At 56.2% G+C, this 19,708-nt stretch overlaps 2 protein-coding genes across 2 annotated transcripts; one reads left to right on the forward strand and one right to left on the reverse strand.

The window, feature by feature from the left end:
* The first annotated feature begins 1,795 nt into the window (after nt 1-1,795).
* Nucleotides 1,796-5,573, forward strand: CCDC42 (coiled-coil domain containing 42). Its single transcript, XM_079323652.1, has 7 exons — nt 1,796-1,854; nt 2,118-2,223; nt 2,338-2,442; nt 3,374-3,571; nt 4,218-4,439; nt 4,893-5,051; nt 5,484-5,573. Exons 1-7 carry the CDS (start codon nt 1,805-1,807, stop codon nt 5,550-5,552), a joined length of 909 nt encoding a protein of 302 aa, XP_079179778.1. The 5' UTR covers nt 1,796-1,804; the 3' UTR covers nt 5,553-5,573.
* A 1,805-nt stretch (nt 5,574-7,378) lies between these two features.
* Nucleotides 7,379-14,206, reverse strand: LOC306810500 (bMERB domain-containing protein 1-like). The gene is made up of 6 exons (XM_079323188.1): nt 14,105-14,206; nt 11,686-11,806; nt 9,805-9,878; nt 8,444-8,558; nt 8,251-8,324; nt 7,379-7,716 (listed from the first exon to the last, which is right to left on the reverse strand). Exons 1-6 carry the CDS (start codon nt 14,193-14,195, stop codon nt 7,598-7,600), a joined length of 594 nt encoding a protein of 197 aa, XP_079179314.1. The 5' UTR covers nt 14,196-14,206; the 3' UTR covers nt 7,379-7,597.
* Nucleotides 14,207-19,708: the final 5,502 nt, after the last annotated feature.

Consider the following 19,708-nt stretch of genomic DNA (forward strand, 5'->3'; position numbering starts at 1 on the left):
ACAAGTGGGGTTTACTCACTTTTAGCAGAATTGGGGGGTTTTCCTATTTTTCTTTCAGGCAAGTTCCCTTGGGCTGGAGTGCAGTGGCCAGGGAGAGGAGCTGCAGAGCTCTCGTGTGGGATGATTTTCCAGCAGTGCTGCTCCATTCCATGGCCAGGAGATGTCCCCAGCTCCCCAGAATTCCTCCAGGAGCCCCAGCCCCAGCTCTGGGCTGTGCTCAGACACCCTTCACGGCCAGCAGGGCCCTGAGCCCTCCTGGCCCCCTGCCCCTGTCACAGGGAGCTTGGGCCACAGAGCCCTGTCCAGCAGATGTGGGCACTGGGCAGCATCAGAGCATCTCCTGCAGAGCAACTCCACCAAAAACTCTATTAAAACACCAAAACAACTGCAACATTCCAATTTAGATCATGGTGTAATTAAAAAACACAGAGGATTTAAGAGATCCTAAAAGTGCTCCCTTTTCTTCTGTTTGTGGAGGTGATTTGGGAAAGAGCAAACAAAAGTCTTATAAAGTCAGCAAATCTGTCTCTTTAGAAATTTTTATGCTATAGATTTTATTTTATATATTTTATGCATTGTCTATACAGCTGTATCATATATAATCTATTGTATATTATTATATATTCAAATAAATCTAAAGTTTTAGTATATTTCAGCATTAATATTTGTTATAGCAATATTAAAGTATTTTTAAAGGGGATATATTGAAAAAGCAGTTTGGGAAATTTTTATATTTTCACTATTTCAAGGCTTGTGGTGGTTGTTCGTTTAACAGAGACCATGCACAAGAGGTGCTGTGAAGGACCCAGGAGCTGGTCCTAGTGGGAGGAGGAGCAGCAGGGACAGGGGCAGTCACAAAAGTGGCTTTTGTGGATTTTGTACCCAAAATGCTCCATGCAGTTGCCAAAGGCGCTGAAGCACCTTAAACACTCTGTTCCAGCTGCTGCTGCAGCCCCTGTGCCCTATTGAAGTTCACAGAACTGCTCTGGGTTCAGCCAGGGGGAAGCCAGGGAACATTGGAGCTGAAGCAGCAATTCATCCCCAGGTTCCCCCAGCCCCACCCCTTCCTTTTGGAAGGGGTCCCTCTTTTGAGGAGAAATTAACTGCATTAATAACCAATCAGCTGATTTTTGGCAAATGGGAAAGCTCAGCTTGCCCCAGAGAAGGACCCCTGGGCAGAGCAGTGCTCAGCCCTCCCTGAGGATGGGCCCACTTTGGTTTCTAGCTGGGCTTTGGGAAAGGAGCCTGGGAGGGATTGGACAGGGGGATGTGGCTGCCTGGGAGAGCTGGGACAGGGAGATGTGGCTGCCAGGGAGAGCTGGGACAGGGGGATGTGGCTGCCAGAAGCCCTGACAGACCCCCAGGGCAGCAGAGGGCACGGGGCACAAAGGCCAAATCTGGGCAGAGGAAGCATCAGAGAAGATGAATGAAAAAGAGAATGGAATGAAGAAATTCCAGGTCCTGGACACAGTGGTCAGTGGCCTGATGTCGAGGGGTTCACAGGAGCTGTCACAGTGCTGGGAGTGGCCAGTGGATGTGTCACAGTGCCCATTGTGACAGGAGCTGTCACAGTGGGTGGAGGAGCCTCTGGAGCTGTCAGAGTACCAGCAGTAGCCACTGGAGTTCTCACAATGGTTGGAGGAGCCACAGTGCCTCTCTCTGGGACTGAGAACAGCCCCAGGGCTGGTCCTGGCGGGCTGCAGTAGCCACAGGGCTCGTGCAGGTGTTGCAGCAGCCCCGGGCTGCCGGGGGCAGGGCAGGCAGCAGCAGGACAGCCGTGGCCGCAGCCATGGCGCACAAGGACATGAGCTACTACCAGGGGCAGTACAAGGACAGGCTTCTGCCCCTGCTCAGGTGAGGGCTCCTCCATCCCTCCTTCCCCTGCCCTAACAAGCTCCTGTTTCTCCCCCATTCCCTCCTGCACCTCCCTTTCCCTGCCCCGTCACCCTGCAGCTGCCCTGGCCATGCTAGGGGTCCCTGCAGGGGAGAGCACGCTGCCAGAGGGACTCTGAGGTGGGGCTGGGGTCCTGTCCACAGCTGGGACACAGCCCAGCTCCCAGAGCAATCCAGCACCTGCCAGGAACCAAGGGAAGTGTAACCTAGGACATGTGCGGCAGGGAGCTCCGGGCGACAGAGGAGGACTCCACAAACTCGTTTGTCTGTGTCCTGAAGAAGATGAAAGAAGTGCGACTGATGGAGAAGGTTGTGGAAGAGACAGAGGAGGTGAGGAAGCTGGAGGGTGCTGGGACGTGGCTGGGGGCTGGTGGGGCTGGCAGAAGCATGCAGGGAGTGGCTCTGGCTGTGGCAGCCGTGTCACCCTCGCTCTGGTGCTGCCAGGCCTTCACAGAGAGGATGGAGACCATTGCTGAGCAGTGGAGGGACCTGCACACCAGGAGGGCCCAGCTGAAAGCCCACGTGATGACATCTGGGACAACTGTAAAGGTACACCTGATACTCCTGGCACACCTGGTGTTCCTGGCACACCTGGCACTCCTGATATACCTGGCACACCTGATACTCCAGGAACACCTGGCGCATCACACCTGATACTCTTGGCACACCTGATGCTCCTGGCACACCTGATACTCTAGGCACACCTGATACTCCTGGAGTACCTGGCCCACCTGATACTCTGGGCACACATCCTATACCTCATCCACGTCATCCACCTGGTATTCCTGGCATATGTGGCACATCTGGAACACCCTGCTCAGCCACAGCACCAACTCCTCTCCCATGGGAAGAGTCTTGGGTCAGCACTGTTGGCCAAGCCTCCCCCGAGGCCAGAGCTGTGAGGGACAGGGATTTGTACCCTGGGTGGGAGAGAGCTTGTCCTTGCCCTGGGATCTGCAGAGGAGGCTCTCAGCTCTGTCCTGGGATCTGCAGGGGAGGCTCTCAGCCCTGTCCTGGGATCTGCAGGGGAGGCTCTCAGCCCTGTCCTTGCCCTGGGATCTCCAGGGAATGCTCTCAGCCCTGTCCTTGCCCTGGGATCTCCAGGGGAGGCTCTCAGCCCTGTCCTTGCCCTGGGATCTCCAGGGGACGCTCTCAGCCCTGTCCTTGCCCTGGGATCTCCAGGGAAGGCTCTCAGCCCTGTCCTTGTCTTGGGATCTCCAGGGAAGGCTCTCAGCCCTGTCCCCACTGCAGACCCCCAGCCATTTTCCAGGGACAGGTAAAGGAGGTCTGAAAGGCACAGTCCCATCCCAGGTGCTGTTCCCAGGCCAAAGGGACAATGCAAGAGGGAACAGGGAGGGGGAATGGTCTTGAGATGCTGCAGTGCTGGGGTCTCCTTCCAGTGTCCTTGAGTGACCCAGCTCCACCTTCCTTTGCCTTCCTTCCACTCTGGCTGTGCCTGGTGCTGGGAAAACCTCACCAGGAGAATGAAAGGCTGCGAACCCAAGCTCTGAAGAAAGCCAAAGAAGAGAAAGAGGAGAATACAAAAAAAGAGAGTGAGCTCTTGAAGGCTAGGAGGGAACTGGAAGCCCTCAGAAAACAGCACCAGAAACTCTCAAAGAAATTGCTGAAGTACTCCCTGTTCAAGAGGTACCTGGAGAGTGTGGTGGAAAATTCACAGGTGAGCTTGGATGTGGCTCAGCCTCACCTGGCTTTGAACCAGAGAGGATGAGGCAAGGCTGGGGAAATCAACACTTGATCAAACCCAGAGAGTCCAGGTGGGGTGGGAAGGTTTCCCTTGTAACCAAGGTGGGTCACAGGGAACAGTGAGAGGAGAACCAGAACAGATGAAGGATTGAGAAAACTGAAAAAAAAACATGAGGAGGGGGGAAACCTCAGTGCTTAGGGGAACAGTGTGTCACCATTCCAGGCCACACTGATGGTTTGACAGAGGTAAAAACTGCCCAGGAATGGGACCCAGGCAGTTGTCAGGAACACTGTGCCTCCTTTCCAGGATGCTGGGACATCTCTGCATGCATCCCTCATGCTCCAGCTGCCTCCCAGGGCTCGGGGACATGCAGGTGTTGTGTTTCACCCCAGCTCTGCTCCCCTGGGGCATGGCTGTGACACCTGCCCTGTGCCACTGCCAGTTACAGGCCTGACATGGTGCATGTCATCACCCAGGGAATGTGGCTGTGCTGAGGGACCTGCAGGGACAATGGAGAAGGGAAGATCTTCCAGCTGGGGTGGCCTTGGCCCTGCTCAGGGCAGCAGAATCCAGTGAGGGGAGGGCAGGGTGTCACTGACCCCAGGACCCTGTGCTGCAGTTCAGGGACATCGATGACATCATTACCTACTACAAAGCCCTGGTGAGGACACGCAAGGACCTGCTGCAGTCCCAGTGGTGGCACCGGCAGCTGATGCAGCAGGGCAAGGTCCTGCAGCAGCAAATCAGGACAGAGAAGGAAGCTGAGATGCTTCAGTGCAAGAATGACCTGGTTCAGCTCAAAGAGTCTTTTGACCAGGCTCAAAGTGACATCTGCCAGTGGGTAAGGAGCTGTGGGGTGGGCAGGGGAGCTCTCCAAGGCTTGGCAGAGATGGGGGCTCATGGCAGGGCCCAGCAGCAGAGTTTGTGGGGGAAGGAGATGCCTGATCCCCTCCCTCCAGGAGGGAGCAGGGAGAGCCCAGGTGTGGAGCAGGCTTGTCCTGAGGAAGAGCTGGAAGCAGCAGCAGGTCTGGGAGGTGGCAATGGCTGTGCTGCTGCAGGGGATCTGTCTCTGTCGTGGGGAGGGCACTGTCCTGGCAGAGAGGATGCCAGGGTGAGCATTGCAGGAGCTGCAGATGGGCTGGGCTGGCTCCTGCTCCCACCACACCAGCCTGAAGCAGCTGCAGCCCTGGGCAAGGCTGGGTTCTTCCAGCCCCAGTGGGGGTGCAATTCAGGGTCTCCAAGCGGGGTCCCAGTGCTGAAGCAGCTTTGCTGGGACGTGCCTGATATCCCCCAGGAGAATCGCTGGGCTGAGGTCCAGAACAGCGCTGCCAGGAAGGCCACAGAGCTGAAGTCCCTCCACATGGCCATCCAGAACCTCTTCCAGGCCGCCAGCGCACGGCTCCAGCCAAAGGACAAGGTGGCAGCTGGGGACACCCACAGGCAGCTGGACATGGTACAGCCCAGGAAAAGCAGCAGAAATGGCTCTCCCAAGGCGAGGGGGAGCCCCCAGTCCCAACACACTCCCTCTTCTCCCCTGAGGTCCCTGGGCTCAGGGAGTGGTGGGGACACCAGGCAAAGCTGTCCCTTCCCAGCAGGTGAAGCTGGGAGTGGGGCCCTGTGGGGGCAGAAGGAGCCAGGCAGGGGTGCAGGGGTGCAGGGATTTGAGGGTGCAGGGACTTGGGTGCAGGGGTGAAGGGGTTCAGGGGTGCAGCAATACACACCAAACCATGGCCAAAGTTTGGTTTCATTCCCCCACAGAGGCACATTCTGGTGCTGCACGTGCTTTCTTGTCCTGTCATCATCTCCCCTCCAAGAGGGACAGGCTCCCCTTTGCCTCCTGTCCCCATTCCTGCCCTGACCCCACCCTCTCCCTTTCCCACCCTAGATCCAGCAGTTCATCTACGACCTCCAGGACTTCACAGAGGACATGAAGGAGCACAGCCAACCTCTGTGAGCACCTGCCCTGCCAGCGAGGGAGCAGCAGGGTGGGCAGGGAAAGGAGAGGATGGGAGAACCCTGCGGATACTGCAGACTAAAAAATAGCAAACCATTTAAGGCATCTCCTCATTTCCTGCTGATCTTCCATGCTCTTCTGTGAGCTCAAATGCCCAGAAGCAGAAGAGAGAGAAAAGCAGGAGGGAGGGAGTGAGACCTGTGTGGCTCTCAGGGGTCCCAGAGGTCTCACAGAGACATTGATGGTGCCACCAAAAGCTGCTGCCTGCTCTGGAACAGTCATCTCCTGACTCATCCCGAGCACAGAGGATGCTGTGCCTTTGTGCTCTTGCATCACATTTCAGCTGTGACCTTTCCAAAGGCACAGGATCATCCACACCCCTCTTGAGAGGTGACTCAGCTGTCCCCTTGCCGGCCACCCATGGCCACCCTGTCACCCATGTGGCTGCCTCTCAGTGGCAGGAGCTCATGGGACAGAAGCAGCTCTGCCCCATGAGGGAGAGTTGGGGACACAGCTGTCCCCTGCCCTGAGAGGGATGGCTGGGGACATGGCTGTCCCCTGCTCTGCTGGGGACACAGCTCTTCCCAGGGGCTTGTGGAGGATGCTGGGGACCAAAAGTGAAGTGTGGATCAGAGCCAGAAATGGAAGGGTTGGGGTCTTGCTGCAGAAGCAGGAGCTGCTCTGGGCACTCCAGGGAACTCCAAAGTCCAGCTTGACTGTTTAGGATCAGGTTTCTATTCCTCTTACCCATCCTGCTGTGTCACAGCTGAGCCATCTCCTAAAAAGGTCCAGGGTGGAGGAAACACCTATGGAGATTCCAACAGACATTTATTGGTTTGGGTTGAGATCAATGCACATGAAGCAGTGTCACTCCTCTGGGCTGGGCATCTTTCCCATCACTTCCAGCAGCTCCATGTGCCCAGGGGAGCAGCCTGAGCCTTCTCCAGGAGCAGCCTCAGGGCCACAGGTGAGACACACAGACAGACCCTGCCCATCCTCCTGCCTGCACCAGCTCTGCTTCCAGCCCAGGCTGGCTCCAAGTCTGGAATCCAGGGCTCTTCTGACCTCTGGCTCCCTCAGCCTGACCAAACTCACTGGTTGGGTCACTCACTGTCCCAGTAAGGCCCTGGGAACGCAGGACAGAGAAGAGCCTTTGGGATGTGTGGATAAAGCAAATCCTAGGGGCCAAGAAAAGCAGCCTGGAGAGTCTCTGGAGGAGCAGGGAGGGGGTGGCCCATGATGGGATCAACTCCAGGACAGGATCAGATCCAGGATGGGATCAGATCCAGGACAGGATCAGCTCCAGGACAGGATTAGCTCCAGGATGGGATCATCTCCAGGATGGAATCAGCTTCAGGACAGGATCAGCTCCAGGGTGGAATCAGCTCCAGGACAGGATCAGCTCCAGGATAGGATCATCTCTGGGATGGGATCAGATCCAGGATAGGATCAGCTCCAGGATGGGATCAGATCGAGGACAGGATCATCACCAGGATGGGATCATCTCCAGGATGGGATCAGCTCCAGGATGGGATCAGCTCCAGGACAGGATCAGCTCTGGGATGGGATCAGATACAGGACAGGATCAGCTCCAGGATGGGATCAGATCCAGGACAGGATCAGCTTCAGGGTGGAATCAGCTCCAGGACAGGATCAGCTGCAGGATGGGATCAGATACAGGACAGGATCAGCTCCAGGATGGGATCAGCTCCAGGATGGGATCAGATCCAGGACAGGATCAGCTCCAGGGTGGAATCAGCTCCAGGACAGGGTCAGCTGCAGGACAGGATCATCTCCAGGATGGGTTCGGGTCTGGGATGGGATCAGCTCCGGGATGGAGTCAGTTCCAGGATGGAATCAGTTCCAGGATGGGATCAGCTCCAGGATGGGATCAGCTCCAGGACGGGATCAGCTCCAGGATGGAATCAGTTCCAGGATGGGATCAGCTCCAGGATGGAATCAGTTCCAGGATGGGATCAGCCCGTCCAGGTTCCCAGCATGTGCCTCTACCACAGCTGTGTCCTGTGCCAGGGGCTGGCAATGCCCTACATGATGGAGCAGGTGAAGCCACAGCACTCCTTGAGCAGGGTCAGGCCTGTCTTGCTCATGTATGGAGCTGAGGTTTGCTGTCCCCTCGATGTCATCTTCTTCTCTCGGACAGGAGCTGTGAGAAGAGGAATCTGGGTCTGCCTGGGCACCAGGGCACAGCCTGGAGCTGGTGCTCAGAGGTCCTCTGGGGCTGCTGCTGGCCCCCTCAGAGCCACAGCTCCTGCACCATGAGGGCACTGTCCTGGGTGCTCTGGGGTGTCCCCAGGGCTGGGAATGCCTCCCACCACCCTGAGGAGGTGACAGAGTCCAGGGAAGGGGGTGGCTATCATCTGATGTGGTGTCCATCCTGCATCCACCTGAGTATAAGCCAGTGTGAAAGGGCCAGATGAAGTCTGTCAGCTCTAAGAGAGCCCCTCCCCAGCCCCCTTCTCACAGGATGTGGTGGGAAATGTCAGGAGGGAAAGAAATTCCGAATGTCTGCTCCAATTCCAGGTGTTCCCACAATGTGACCTTAAGCACAAGCATCCCCCCATTCCATTTCCCCACCCTCCTCCAGGTAAGCCAGTCCCAGGCAGTAAAATTTTGGAGGCAGAAAGGGGACAAATGCCAGGGAGGTTCAGTGCAGGGAATAAACCCAGTCAGCACCCACTTGCTCTCTGGAGGTAGCTTTTGGAGAGCTTGCTCTGCAGGAACTCGGCCATTTCCTTGTCTTCTTCCCTTTCCCTGTGACAAAGAACCCAGTTACTGCTTGGGAAAAGAGAGGCAAGGCCCCCAGGAGCTTTGGGAAGGCAGTACACACTCCTGCACTGTCCCCAGCACACACAGTAGGTGACAGCAGCTACCTGAGCCTCTCAAACTCCACATCATCCACCAGGAAATCCCGCGTTTCCACCAGCTTGTGGATCTGCTGCACCAGCTCCTCTTCCCTCTGCTTCTCCTCGTTGGATTTCTGGTTCTCTGCAGCACAGAGAGCACATTTCACACCCCACAGGGTCCATCATCCCCTGCCAAGGCCAGGCCTGCTCTGTTCTGCTCAACTCTGAGTGTGAGGGCAAAGCCAAGCCTAAGGAAGCAGCTGGATCCAGGCCTGGCTGCTCAGTGAGCAGGAATCTCATCCATAGCTGGAGGTGACAGCTCTCCTGGGGCTCTCCCATCCCCTGAATTAGTGCAGAGTCACCTGGGCATGGCCTCTGAGCCACCCCCACCTGCCTGCTGCTATAAGGCCACTTCAAGTGGCATTTGGCTGCCACACCAAAGGGGAGCATCAGGCTGTGCCCAAGCACTGCCTGTCTGGGGTTCATGAACACAGGCTGATCACAGCCTGCAGTCCTGAGCAACACCCTGTCAGGGTCCCACTGGACAAGCACTGCCCCTTTCTCCCCCTGGCTGATGTCACAGCCCATCATGACCATGGTGATGATCTGAATCACTAAAAGCACCTTGGCTGGGGACATTTCAAGCCCCAGCCCTGGCTGGGCTCTGAGTAAGCACTGACGTGTTCCTGTCTTTATCCAAACCCAAGGCTGCCGTGGTTGTCTCACAACAATGGGGATGTGCAGGATTTTTCCAGCACAGACTGGTCTGAGTCAATTTATCAAGAAGACAAAAAGAGCAGAATTTCTGCTCTCAGCTGAGTCTGGGAGTGCTGAAAAGGCAAGAAATGAAAGCCCAGAGCAGATAAAGGAAAGTCAGGCTCACTTCTCCAGTACAGAAAAGTCCAATTTATCTCTGCTCTGAGCCATGGTTTAGGGAAAGTCTTGGATAATGAACTGGAAGGTGTTAGAATTAAAACCCCCCATGAGATTTGTGTCTGCTTTGCAAGAAGCTCTCACTTTTACAGCAGGATGTTTCCCTCCCTGGCTGAGCCTCCATCTGGATGCTGAGCCAGGTTTATTGAAGTGAGCAGCACCTGAATATTAAGCAGCACCTGGGCTGTGCCTATGGAGGTTCCCAGGCACAGGCAGCACGGTGGCACCTGACAGAGGCACACTGGGCTCTGGGATAGCCCCAGGCACAGCACTGAGGAGCTGCCTGGGGACACAGCTGTGCACAGCTGGGCCCTGCCTGCCCCCATCTGCCCCACCACACCTGCACTGGGCCTGGGAATGAAGCACCCTCAGGGGGTGAAGGACCCTCAGGAAGTGCAGGAGTGCAGGACTCTCAAGGAGTGCAGCACCCACATGGAGCTGGCCCAAAGCCTTACCTGGCAGGACCAGGAGTTTCTGGAGCTCTGTTTTCAGCCGGCTGATTTCCTTACAGAGCTGGATGTCATCCATCCTGCAGAGACACAGACAGAACCTCTGAGGGGGAAAACTGGGAAAGAAGAGGTTAAAAACCCCCCAGGTGACACTCAGCCAGTGCCTGGTGAGGATCCCAGATTTCTCTGCCTTCCCATGGGAAATCTCAGAGTTTTCTTGGGGTGCTGGCTGTTGGCAGAGAGAGTTTCATCACCTTAATGATAACAAAGCCTTATCAAAACCTGGACCATCCACCAGACAAGAGCTGTTGTGTTTCTTCTGGTCCTAGAAAATGATCTCCAAAGAGCAAAACCCAAAAAGAAGTGGAAGCTGCTACCATAGAAAAATATCTTTTATCCTGCCTTCCTGCAGAGTTAAATAAAGGTAAAAACATGGAATGTAACAGAGAGGGTGTGCAGAGCACGAGGGGCTGGGGGGGGTGCAGGGATTCCTGGGGACAAACTGATTAAAATTAAAATGAACAGTTAGAGGAGAGCTGTATGATTGTTGCATTTAAATGGAAATTAGTTCTGGAACACTGATAGGGAGAATAAAATAATAAATTCTCTTTTCAATTAAAATTAGAAGAGGTTGCAGGGACAAGCACCCAGGAGACTCCTGCTGGGGCTGGGATTGCTTCTACTCCTGCTGTGACAGCCCTGCTGTGACACCTGTGGCAGCATCAGCAGAGCCAGGTGTCCCTGGCTGGCCCCAGGGAGCACTGAGGATGGAGCTGAACCTCCCAGGGGAACTTCAGACCTTTCCTTTTGCCCTGGAAAGGAGAAGTGTTTGGTGCCTTGCTGTTTTCCAGAGCAAAGATGCCTCAGAAATGTTGGAATGTTTTAGTCTGACATTTCCAACAAGGAGCAAACACTGTTTTTTGTTGAGGCCACTGCTCTGTTCAGCTGCACATCCTGGGAGTTTTCCATCTCCCTGAGCCCTGCAGTGCAACCACCCTGAACATCACCTTTTCCCTCATCTCCCACCTCTCTAAGCCTGTCCTGCAGAGCCCAGGTCTGGGATCCCCCTTCAGCAGCAGTGCCCCAGGAAGCTCCTCAGCCTTCCCAGCCTCACTCCACAGCAGAGCTCAGGTCGACATCCCACAGCACCCAACACCTCCAGCCAGGCAATTCTGGAGTGTCCCAACACCCACAGGATTGTTTTTGCAGCCAAGCCCACCCTGAGGTTTCTGCAAATTTCCCTTTAGTTTCCAAGGGAAAAGCCAAACAAAGGGTTTAGGAAACACTGGAGCTGGGAGCTTTAACAGCACCTGGGAGGATCAGGTGCTGTTGCCATGGAAAGCCTTCAAGAGCTGCATTTTTGATGGTTCCCAAAAATCCTTTTCAACAACGAGTTCAGGGGGAGCTGTGCCTCCAAATCCAAACCTCTGAAGCAGCTCCAAGCTTCCACTCACATCAGATTCACACAGGGATTTCCAGGCTGTAGGTCCCTCAGTGTGGGAACCAGTGGGAACTCATCACACCCAAAAGGCAGCACAGGGAGTGCTTCAGCCCAAGGAATGTCACCTTTGCCAAAATCCCAGTTTGTGCTGGGCTGGCAGGGTGGGATCTGACGGCTGGGCCCTTTAGTGAGATTACAAAGCTTAATTATCCCAAACTGTGAATAACTGGCCAGTCCTTTTCCTCCAAACATGTGAAATCTCCTGGCAGACCCATAGAAATTGTCCTGTACCCCCCCCAGGTGCTGGTGGGCACCATTGCAACACAGGTCTGAGAGGCTGGAAAATTTCATTCCAAAACTTCTTTGATGACTGAAGTGGAAGGTGGGAAGCAGCCTGCGGGGCTGAGCTGTGCTTGGCTGGACAGGAGGAGGCGCTGGGCACTCACATGTAGCGCAGCTCCGACTCCCTGCGCACCAGGATCTCCCGGATCCGCTCGATCCTGAAGAGCTCTCCCTCGATGTCATCCATGGTGGTGGTGGAGTCGGCCATGGACACGATCTCGGCCTCTGGAAAAGGAATGGAAGCTATCTGAGGCAGCAGGAGCCCAGCAGGGGCCTCAGGGCAGCCTTGGGAACAGCAGCACTTCCCCTGCCCCCAGCGCATTCCGGGCTCTGTGCTGGCAGAAAACCCCACATTCCCAGGGCTCTGCCCCGCTCTGAGCCGGAGAACAAGGCGGCTGGAAACTGGGAGGGAAGGATGGGAATGTCCCTTTCTTTTTCCAGAGCCATAGAAGCCTCCAGCACGTCCAGCACAGAGACCTGAGCCTGCCCAGCACCCTCCTCCTGCCAAGCAGGAGCAGCAAAGCTCAGAGCTGAGGAGTCACAGGGGTGAAATTCCTTCTGCTGCTCCCCCTCAATCACACGCTGGATGAACATCCCCCATCCTTCCCAGCCCACTGGGGTGGAACCCCCCTGTTCAGCTTCCTCACCTTCTGCAAGGCTGAGGATCATATCCAGCCCCTGCCTGGGGAAACTGAGGCAGGGAAAGGGGTGAGAGGGAGGAGATTCGCAGTGAAATGAGGGATAAAGGGGCTGTAATTTTTGTTTTAGAGGGATAGATGGGATGAAAGCCCATCTACCTCCATCCGTGGCTCTGGCCAGAAGCTTTGCCTCCCCCTCTGTGACTCTCACACAAATCCCACTCGTTTGCTCCAGGCTGTCCCTGGATTTCCTCATGGGTGCTGTGTGGATCCCACAGTGACTCCCAGCCAATGTTATGGGAATAGCTGAGGATTTGCTCCAGACCAGCTCCCAGCCTGGTCTGGCTCTCAGATACGACACTCAGACTGTCACCAGTGCCAGGCAGCAGCACCTCCATCACATCCCAGATAATCTGATGTTCCTGGGATGTGCTGGGGACAGGGACTGCAGCAGAGCCAGGCCGTGGGAGAACATTCCAAACCTTTCTGAACACCACACCAGTCTGCTTCCTTTTAACCTTCCCAGGACACATTTGGCTCTGAGGTTTTGCCTTCCTGCAGACCTAGGGCTTTTCCCATGCAGGGAAAGTTCAGCCATGGAGCTGCTCCAGGAGTAGGATTTTCCAGGCAGGGATGTTGGGAGATGTCAGGATGTGTGGTCTGGGCATTCCAAGCAGGAGCCAGATCCATGCTGAGGGTTACAGGGCAGGAGGAGACAACCTCTAAGGCACAAGACCAAACACTGCCCTCTTTGTCCTCTCCCCATCATGTAATACTGCTCAGGAAATCATTCACAGAGTAGGATATACTTCCAAGACTTCCAGTAGGGAAGGTTTATTGTGGAAATCCCATGGTTTGGATTCGTGTGAGTGGTTTGGAGAGTTGTTTGCTGTTTGTGGCTTGGAAGCTCATGAGGATTTCTCGGAGGTTGTTTCCCTGTCCCCAGGCAGGAAGGCCACGCTCAGCTGATGCCAGGGCGTGGCTCCTGCCTCATTCTCTGCTGGGAGCCTCAGGACGCTCCCAGGAGCCAGTGCTTGATCAGGACAGACAGAGCCCTGGGCTGGGCAGGGTGTGAGGCTGGATGAGCCCTCCAGCAGCTCCTGCCCTGGGCTCTGCACAACTCCTTCCCTTGCCTCGTTGCCAAGGGACCAGCCTGTGGCAGCTACAGCATTACGATGCGGTTGCTAAGGGACCAGAGTGCGGTTGCTAGGGGACCAGGATGCTGAGGTCCCTCATCCCGAGCATTCTGGGGCTCTGCTACCCCAAAGCTCCTCTGGCCTGGGATATTTTGCTGCAGCTGCACCCAGCTGAGCAGTTGGGGATAGTCCCAAAGGCCCGCAGCAGATGCTGGCAGATGTGCAGGTGCCAGCACAGCTGGAGGGGCGGGTGGCACAGCTGGGATGTGCCTGTGGGCAGCCACTCCCTGGGCTGTCACCAAAAGCTGCATTGCTGGATCCCCTCTGTGCCCAGGCAGAGGTGACAAGGCTGGTGGCTGTCCCAATGTGCCAATAAACACAGAAACAGCTAAACCCAGATCTTCCTGCAGCCTCCGTCCCCAGGGACACACCAACCAGCCCCGAGAGCAGGGGGCGGAGCTGGGGAAGGGGACAGTCATTCCCGGTCTGCCCGGCTGGGGAATAACCCGGAATGTCTCTGATCCCTGCTGGCACAAGCATTAGGCTGAGGTTCTTAGCCAGGTATTTCTCAGGGGGGAGGGCCAGGATTTGGAACAGCTGTCAGCATCCCTTCCTGTCCCTCTCATCCCAGAATATCATCGGCACAACCATTACGGAGGGAGAGGTGAATCTTCACCTGTGTAGGTAAAGGAAGGAGGTGACAATGCTGCGAGGGGAGGAGGTGGCAGGGCTGAGTTGCTTTCCCTCACCTGCATCAGGAGGCTGGGATGCAATTCCAGCCTCCGGGCAGTGTCCACAAGAGCAGGAGATCTCCTGGCTCAGCTCTGGGATGGTTCCCATCAGGTGTGGCTGGCACCCGAAGTCACCTTTCTGTTGGGCACTTATCAGATCAGGAGTGTCCTGTGACATGGGGACAGTAGGAAGGTCACAGCACAGCCCAGCCAGGGCAGGGCTGCACAGCTCAGCTGGAGGGTGCCAGCCCTTGGCTATGCCGCCAGAGGCTGTGGTCACGTCCTGGCCCTCTGCATCCCTCAGGAGTACCAGGGAGCTGCTCTCCAAAGCAGTGAGTGCTGGACAAGAAGCTCTGACAGGACCTTTGTGTCCTGAAGCTGCTGAATTTAGAGCAGAAGCAGGGGGAGGGCAGTGCCAGGAGAAAACTGGAAAATGAAGCCCACGAACCCTGGGAGGGAGCACCTGGAGAAGGAGACACCCAAAGCAGGATGTTCATTAAAGCTGGGATCAAGGCCACAATCCAAATATCTCTTTGGGGGCAGACAAGGATGGCCCTATGGGTGGCCACACTGCACAGGGCTCCATCTGCTCCCACAGCTCTCCCACAGCAGCACAATCCCCAAACAGGAAACACCACAGTGCCTGAGCCAAAGGGATCCTGCCTGGCAAACCAAATAGGGGGAGAAAGCTTTGATAGAAATTTGGAGATACTCTGATTATCACACCCGGCCCAGGGAAGGACCTCCACTAATGAGTGTAATAGCCAGACAGTTCCATTCCTGATGGTTTGGGGAAAACATTTGGACAGCCAGCAGCAAGCCTGGGATGAGTCACACAGTCAACAGTGCAGGGTGAATTTCAAGCAATTTTCTTCATGATTGAAGTTGGGAAATGTATTGACACCCCCCTGTGGAGGGGACAGAGCTCTTCATAAGGGCACCATCCCAAGAAGCCTCTAACTCAACCGCGTGTTTTCCTCTGCTCCTGACAGCAGCAACAGGCAGCAGGGACAGGGATTTCCAGGCCATACCCAGCACCCTGAGTCCAGCCCCTGGCCCATCCCGATGTCACCCAGCTGCTGGAGAAGAGGACACGGGTGGTAAAGGTGTTCAGAGCCCCACGGGAGGTGTAGGGGAGGATACACTCCGACAGGAAAGGCACAAAGGAAAAGGACCAAAACTTCCCACAGCTCAACCAGGAGCTGAGCAGCTTCGTGGGCACCACACACGCCCCAAGCAGTACCCAGCAGGATGCTGGAGTTGGCTGATCCCTCCTCCCCTGTCTCTCTAGCTGCCTGTCCCTGCCCCGCTGTGTGCAAGGGGCTAAGGGGGAGAGGAGAGGGGCGGGGAACGGGAGAAGTCGGAGCGGTGGCAGAGCAGAGGGTTTGCAGCGCCTCCGCTCTGCACAGTACAGCACTGCGACCCTTTCTCCCAGCCCAAGGTCGAGGGCTTTGCCCAAGGCAATTCCCCCGCTCTGCATCTTCCGCTCTTCTCACTCGGGGTCCTGCTGGGGGAACAGGTCAGAGAGGGGCAAAGGCGATGAAGGACAGGGCGACCGCTCCTGTGCCCCGGTCACAGCCGTGCCCAGGGCCGAGCACGGCAGCGCAGCGGCGCCTTGTCCGGCCGGGCAGCAGCAGCGAGATGTGACCGTGCTCCCCCGGTGTGTCCCTCCAGACATTCCCCCTGCCGCCACCCTTCCTCCCCTCCAGCCTCCCTTCCTCCCACTCAGCCCCTTCTCGCCGTCCTTTCTCTCCCCCAGCCACTACATCCATCCATCCCTTCATCCCTTCTTCTCCCCCACTACCGATGGCCGCTGCGTGGGGCTCTGGAGGTACCGGTGCCGGTTCGGGGACCCCCGGCTGGGCTCCTTGTGGTGGGTGAAGCCGCCGATTCCCCGCCAGCTCCCGGGGCTCAGGTGTCCGGATTGTCCTGAAGCGCCGGGGGCGGGGGAAGTTGAGCTCGGGCCGTGCCGGTGCCGGTGCCGGTCCCCTCCCCGTCCCGTCCCGGTCCCGCCTCGCTCACCTGGTTCCTCTCCGGCCGGCGGCCACCTCGTGGATTCCATGGATCCGTATCGGGGAGAAGCGCGGCTGCCCTCCATCCGAAGCCCAGGGCGCTGTGCTCCGCCGGGGCGGGGGCTCCCGCCGCTCCTCCGCACCGATCCCGCTGCTCACACCGCTCACACCGCTCCCCCTGCACTGATCCCGCTGCTCACACCGCTCACACCGCTGCCTCTGCACCGTTCCCGCTTCTCCCGCCGCTCCTCCGTACCGATCCCGTTGCTCCCGCCTCTCCCACTGATCCCACTGCTCACACCGCTCCGGCTGCTCCCACCTCTCCTCCGCACCGCTCCCTTGGCTCCCTCTGCTCCCGCCGCTCCCACCGTTCCCACCGCTCCCTTGGCTCCCTGCGCTCCGCCGGGGCGGCGGCTCTCACTGTTCCCACCGCTCCGACCCCACGGCTCCGCTCCGCCGGGGCGGGGGCTCCCGCCGCTCCCTCCGCTCCCTCCGACCCCATTGTTCCCACCGTCCCTTTCCCTCCGAACCCCCGGCCCCCAGCCCCCGGCCCCGCAGCTTCACCGGCTCGTGCCTCGGGGCTCATCCCGATCCCTTTCGGGCCTTTCGCCCCCATCGGCACCGACGGTGACAGCGGGGCCCGGGCACAGACGGTGTCCAGGCTCTAGGGGACACGGGGGTGGGACACGGGGTGCCGGGGGTGAGGCACAGCACCCAACAGTCCCCCAAAGCCGCTGCTGAGCCAGGGAAGCTGTGCTTTCCGGTAGAAGCGACATTTCCCCATGGAAAAACCCAATTGAGAGAGTTTGAACAATGCTCCAAGGACTGAAATCCAGCGCGATGGCAGCAGCCACCCCAGCAGGACCCTGTGGTCCCTCCTCTCTTCAGCCAGGTCAGCAATGACCAAGGCCACTGTCCTGAAGGCTGGGCCCAGCAAACGGCACGGGAAGGTGGGGATGGGTGAGGATTGCAAACCCTCCTTCTCCTGGATCACTCGGCTGTGTTTCACAGCTGTGGAGGGACACACCTCGACACCCCTTCCCCAAAACACATGGACGGGACACACAAGTGTCCTCTGCTGGGACACTTCTCGACCAAGAGGTGCCTGTAGGTGACACTGATGGCCCTATGCACAGGTCCAAGGGCTCAGGGACACCTTAGCTCGGCAAGGCAGCTAAGGGACACTTCGGGAAGTGCCACTGGCTGGAGAGCAGGGACACAGTGACACCTGGGAGGGGTCTGGAGGATCAGCCCCTGCCCAGAACCAGCCCATGGGTTCTGCTCGCAGCAGCCACACCTCCAGCCAGTGGAACACAAACCTGAGCAAAATCTTGGAATTCCTGTGTCCAATAGCCAAAGAGGAGCTCCCGGCTTTTGATCTAGTCAAGGGATTTGAAGCAGAACACGTGCCAGAGAGATGGTGCTTCGTTCTTTGAGAATAACTGTGCAACACAGCAAGGAGGCAAAAATTAAGGGTTTATGTGTAAAAATAGGGAATAAAGACAGGACATGGGATTTGCTGCTCTGGGATGGAAATGCAGCAGAGCACCTTGCTCCAGAACTCCTCTGAAAAAAACGCAGCAGCAGCAGCTCTCCCAGGAGCAGCACAAAGCCAGGAGGCCGTGGAGGTGGGCTGTGATCTGGAATGGTGATCCTTGACAAGTAGGGAGTTCCAGTATTCCAGGCAATTGCTCGGGAATGCTCTGGGTTTGTAAGGAACTGCCGATCTCCCAGCTGAGGGACAGGGCCACCCCGCGATTGGTTTGGGTGTTTGGATGTGCAGGGAAGGAGAGCCACGAAGTGACTGCCTCTCAGCTCATTAAATGATGAGCAACCACCAGCCCTGGAACCAGCGGGGCTGCAGTGACTCACCTTGTTTTGGTCGCTCGGAAGTGCAGAGAAAATGAACCTGTAAATATTTTAATCTGTCCTTCAGGCAAATACTCTCCAGGATGACTTTCACTGTCAGCAGCCAGATCTGCTGCTGCAGGCTGAACCTGAGTTTAATGCGTTTTATATGCTCACTTTATCCCTAATAAAAGCACGGGAGTAAATCAGACAGTCCAGAGTCACCCACAGCCAGGATAAAATCCACACATCATTGGATCTGCTGGATTGGATGGAATTTCGTGGGCAAATCCACTGTGCAGAGGGAAGTGCAAATCAGGGACAGGTGCAGCCTGGGCTTCTTCCCTCGCCCAGGTCCTCGAATTCTGAGCCCGAAGAGTTTCAGTGGGATTTTTTTTTTTTTTGCTGCTCCTTAGGGAGATGGGCTCATGCTGTGAACGGGCATGATGTTAGGGAATGCCCAAAGCTGAACATCAGTGTAATAATATTGCACAATAAGGTTTTTTTTTTAAAGATTATCAATCCATTAAACACATTTGGTGCTGATTCAGGAGAGTCACCCCTCTCCACAGCTCCAGGATGGACAGGCACCTGTCACTGCAAGGCTTCTCCTTGTGAAACTGGAATCCAGCAGCTGCTGCTGTGCTGAGGCAGATGAAAAGGGCATGGCTCACCCAAGTAATCGGCTTCTGACGAGGGCAGCGCTGGCAGCTGAAGCAGCAGCTGCATTTCAAACCATTCCAGCTCTTTCTGTGCCTTTCACAAAGGCTCTGGATGTGCTGCATGCAGGGATGAGCCTGACTGCAGGCAGATCCCCCATTAACACGCTTTGTTCCTCAGGTATTACACGATAATAAGACCGGGAGAAATTCTTGACATCAAAATTGCTCCACTTGTGTTTGAATCCCTGGGAGAAGATAACATCTTAATAAAAAGTTCCAGCTATTCTTGGCACGGGGACAATTCTCTCTATAGAGCCATTCCAGCAGCGCATTGTGCTGGCTGGGGATCGGTGCCAGGAAGAGAGGAAGCTAATTACCCTGAAAGCATCTGATGTGCAGATAATGCAGATCGATGCATACACAGAAAGGAATTATCGCCCGGGAGTCTTTTCCTTGTCTCCAGCGCTTCCCACAGAGCCCACATCACGGCAGGGCGATGCACTGCCAGACCATTTGCATATGCCATATTAAATAAACATTTCCATAAATATTCTGCTTTTTGCAGCTGCCTGTCTTGGGGCTTGTGAGCCTCCCAGGCAGATGTTACTACAATCCATCCCTCTGCACAGGAATGATGCGATTCCCTGACCAAGGAGTGCCTGATCAACTGACTGCAGCCTTTGATGGTGGCTGAAGGGACTCCAAAATCCATTTAAACCCCATTTGATGACATCAGACCACCGATTTTCATTGATAAACAAAACTTACCTCCTGGAGAGGGGCTGAAATCTGTGCCTTGGAGGTGAAGGCAGGGAAGGTAAGGAAGTTTAACCCCGGAATGGGTTAAAAGAGGAAGGCTGGAAGCCAGTGACTTCCAACTGGGAATAACGTGGGATAACTCAGTGTGCAGGAGGTCCTCTGGCATGGACCGAGTGCTGCTGTCGGCTTGTGCACCTGTGCCAGGTGTTGCTTTGGGGTCCTGGTTAGTGAGGGACAGGCACAAACTTCCCTTTCTCTTTTTGGGGCTGTGTTTATCCCTGCCTGGGAGCAGCCCTGCTCAGGATCCAGGCAGGATCAGCTTCCAGCCATGCCAGGCTGGA

Source organism: Erithacus rubecula (assembly GCF_903797595.1).
Source record: "Erithacus rubecula genome assembly, chromosome: 20".
In the NCBI taxonomy this organism is placed as follows: Eukaryota; Metazoa; Chordata; class Aves; order Passeriformes; family Muscicapidae; genus Erithacus; species Erithacus rubecula.

Coding starts and splice junctions, on each gene's coding strand:
- LOC306810500 (XM_079323188.1), bottom strand. CDS start 14,195: ATGGGAACCATCCCAGAGCTGAGCCAGGAGATCTCCTGCTCTTGTGGA. Junction 11,807..14,104: donor ATCCCAGCCTCCTGATGCAG/GTGAGGGAAAGC, acceptor TTCCTTTTCCAG/AGGCCGAGATCGTGTCCATG. Junction 8,559..9,804: donor GAAACTCCTGGTCCTGCCAG/GTAAGGCTTTGG, acceptor TCTGTGCTGCAG/AGAACCAGAAATCCAACGAG.
- CCDC42 (XM_079323652.1), top strand. CDS start 1,805: ATGAGCTACTACCAGGGGCAGTACAAGGACAGGCTTCTGCCCCTGCTC. Junction 2,224..2,337: donor TTGTGGAAGAGACAGAGGAG/GTGAGGAAGCTG, acceptor TGGTGCTGCCAG/GCCTTCACAGAGAGGATGGA. Junction 5,052..5,483: donor CCCACAGGCAGCTGGACATG/GTACAGCCCAGG, acceptor TTCCCACCCTAG/ATCCAGCAGTTCATCTACGA.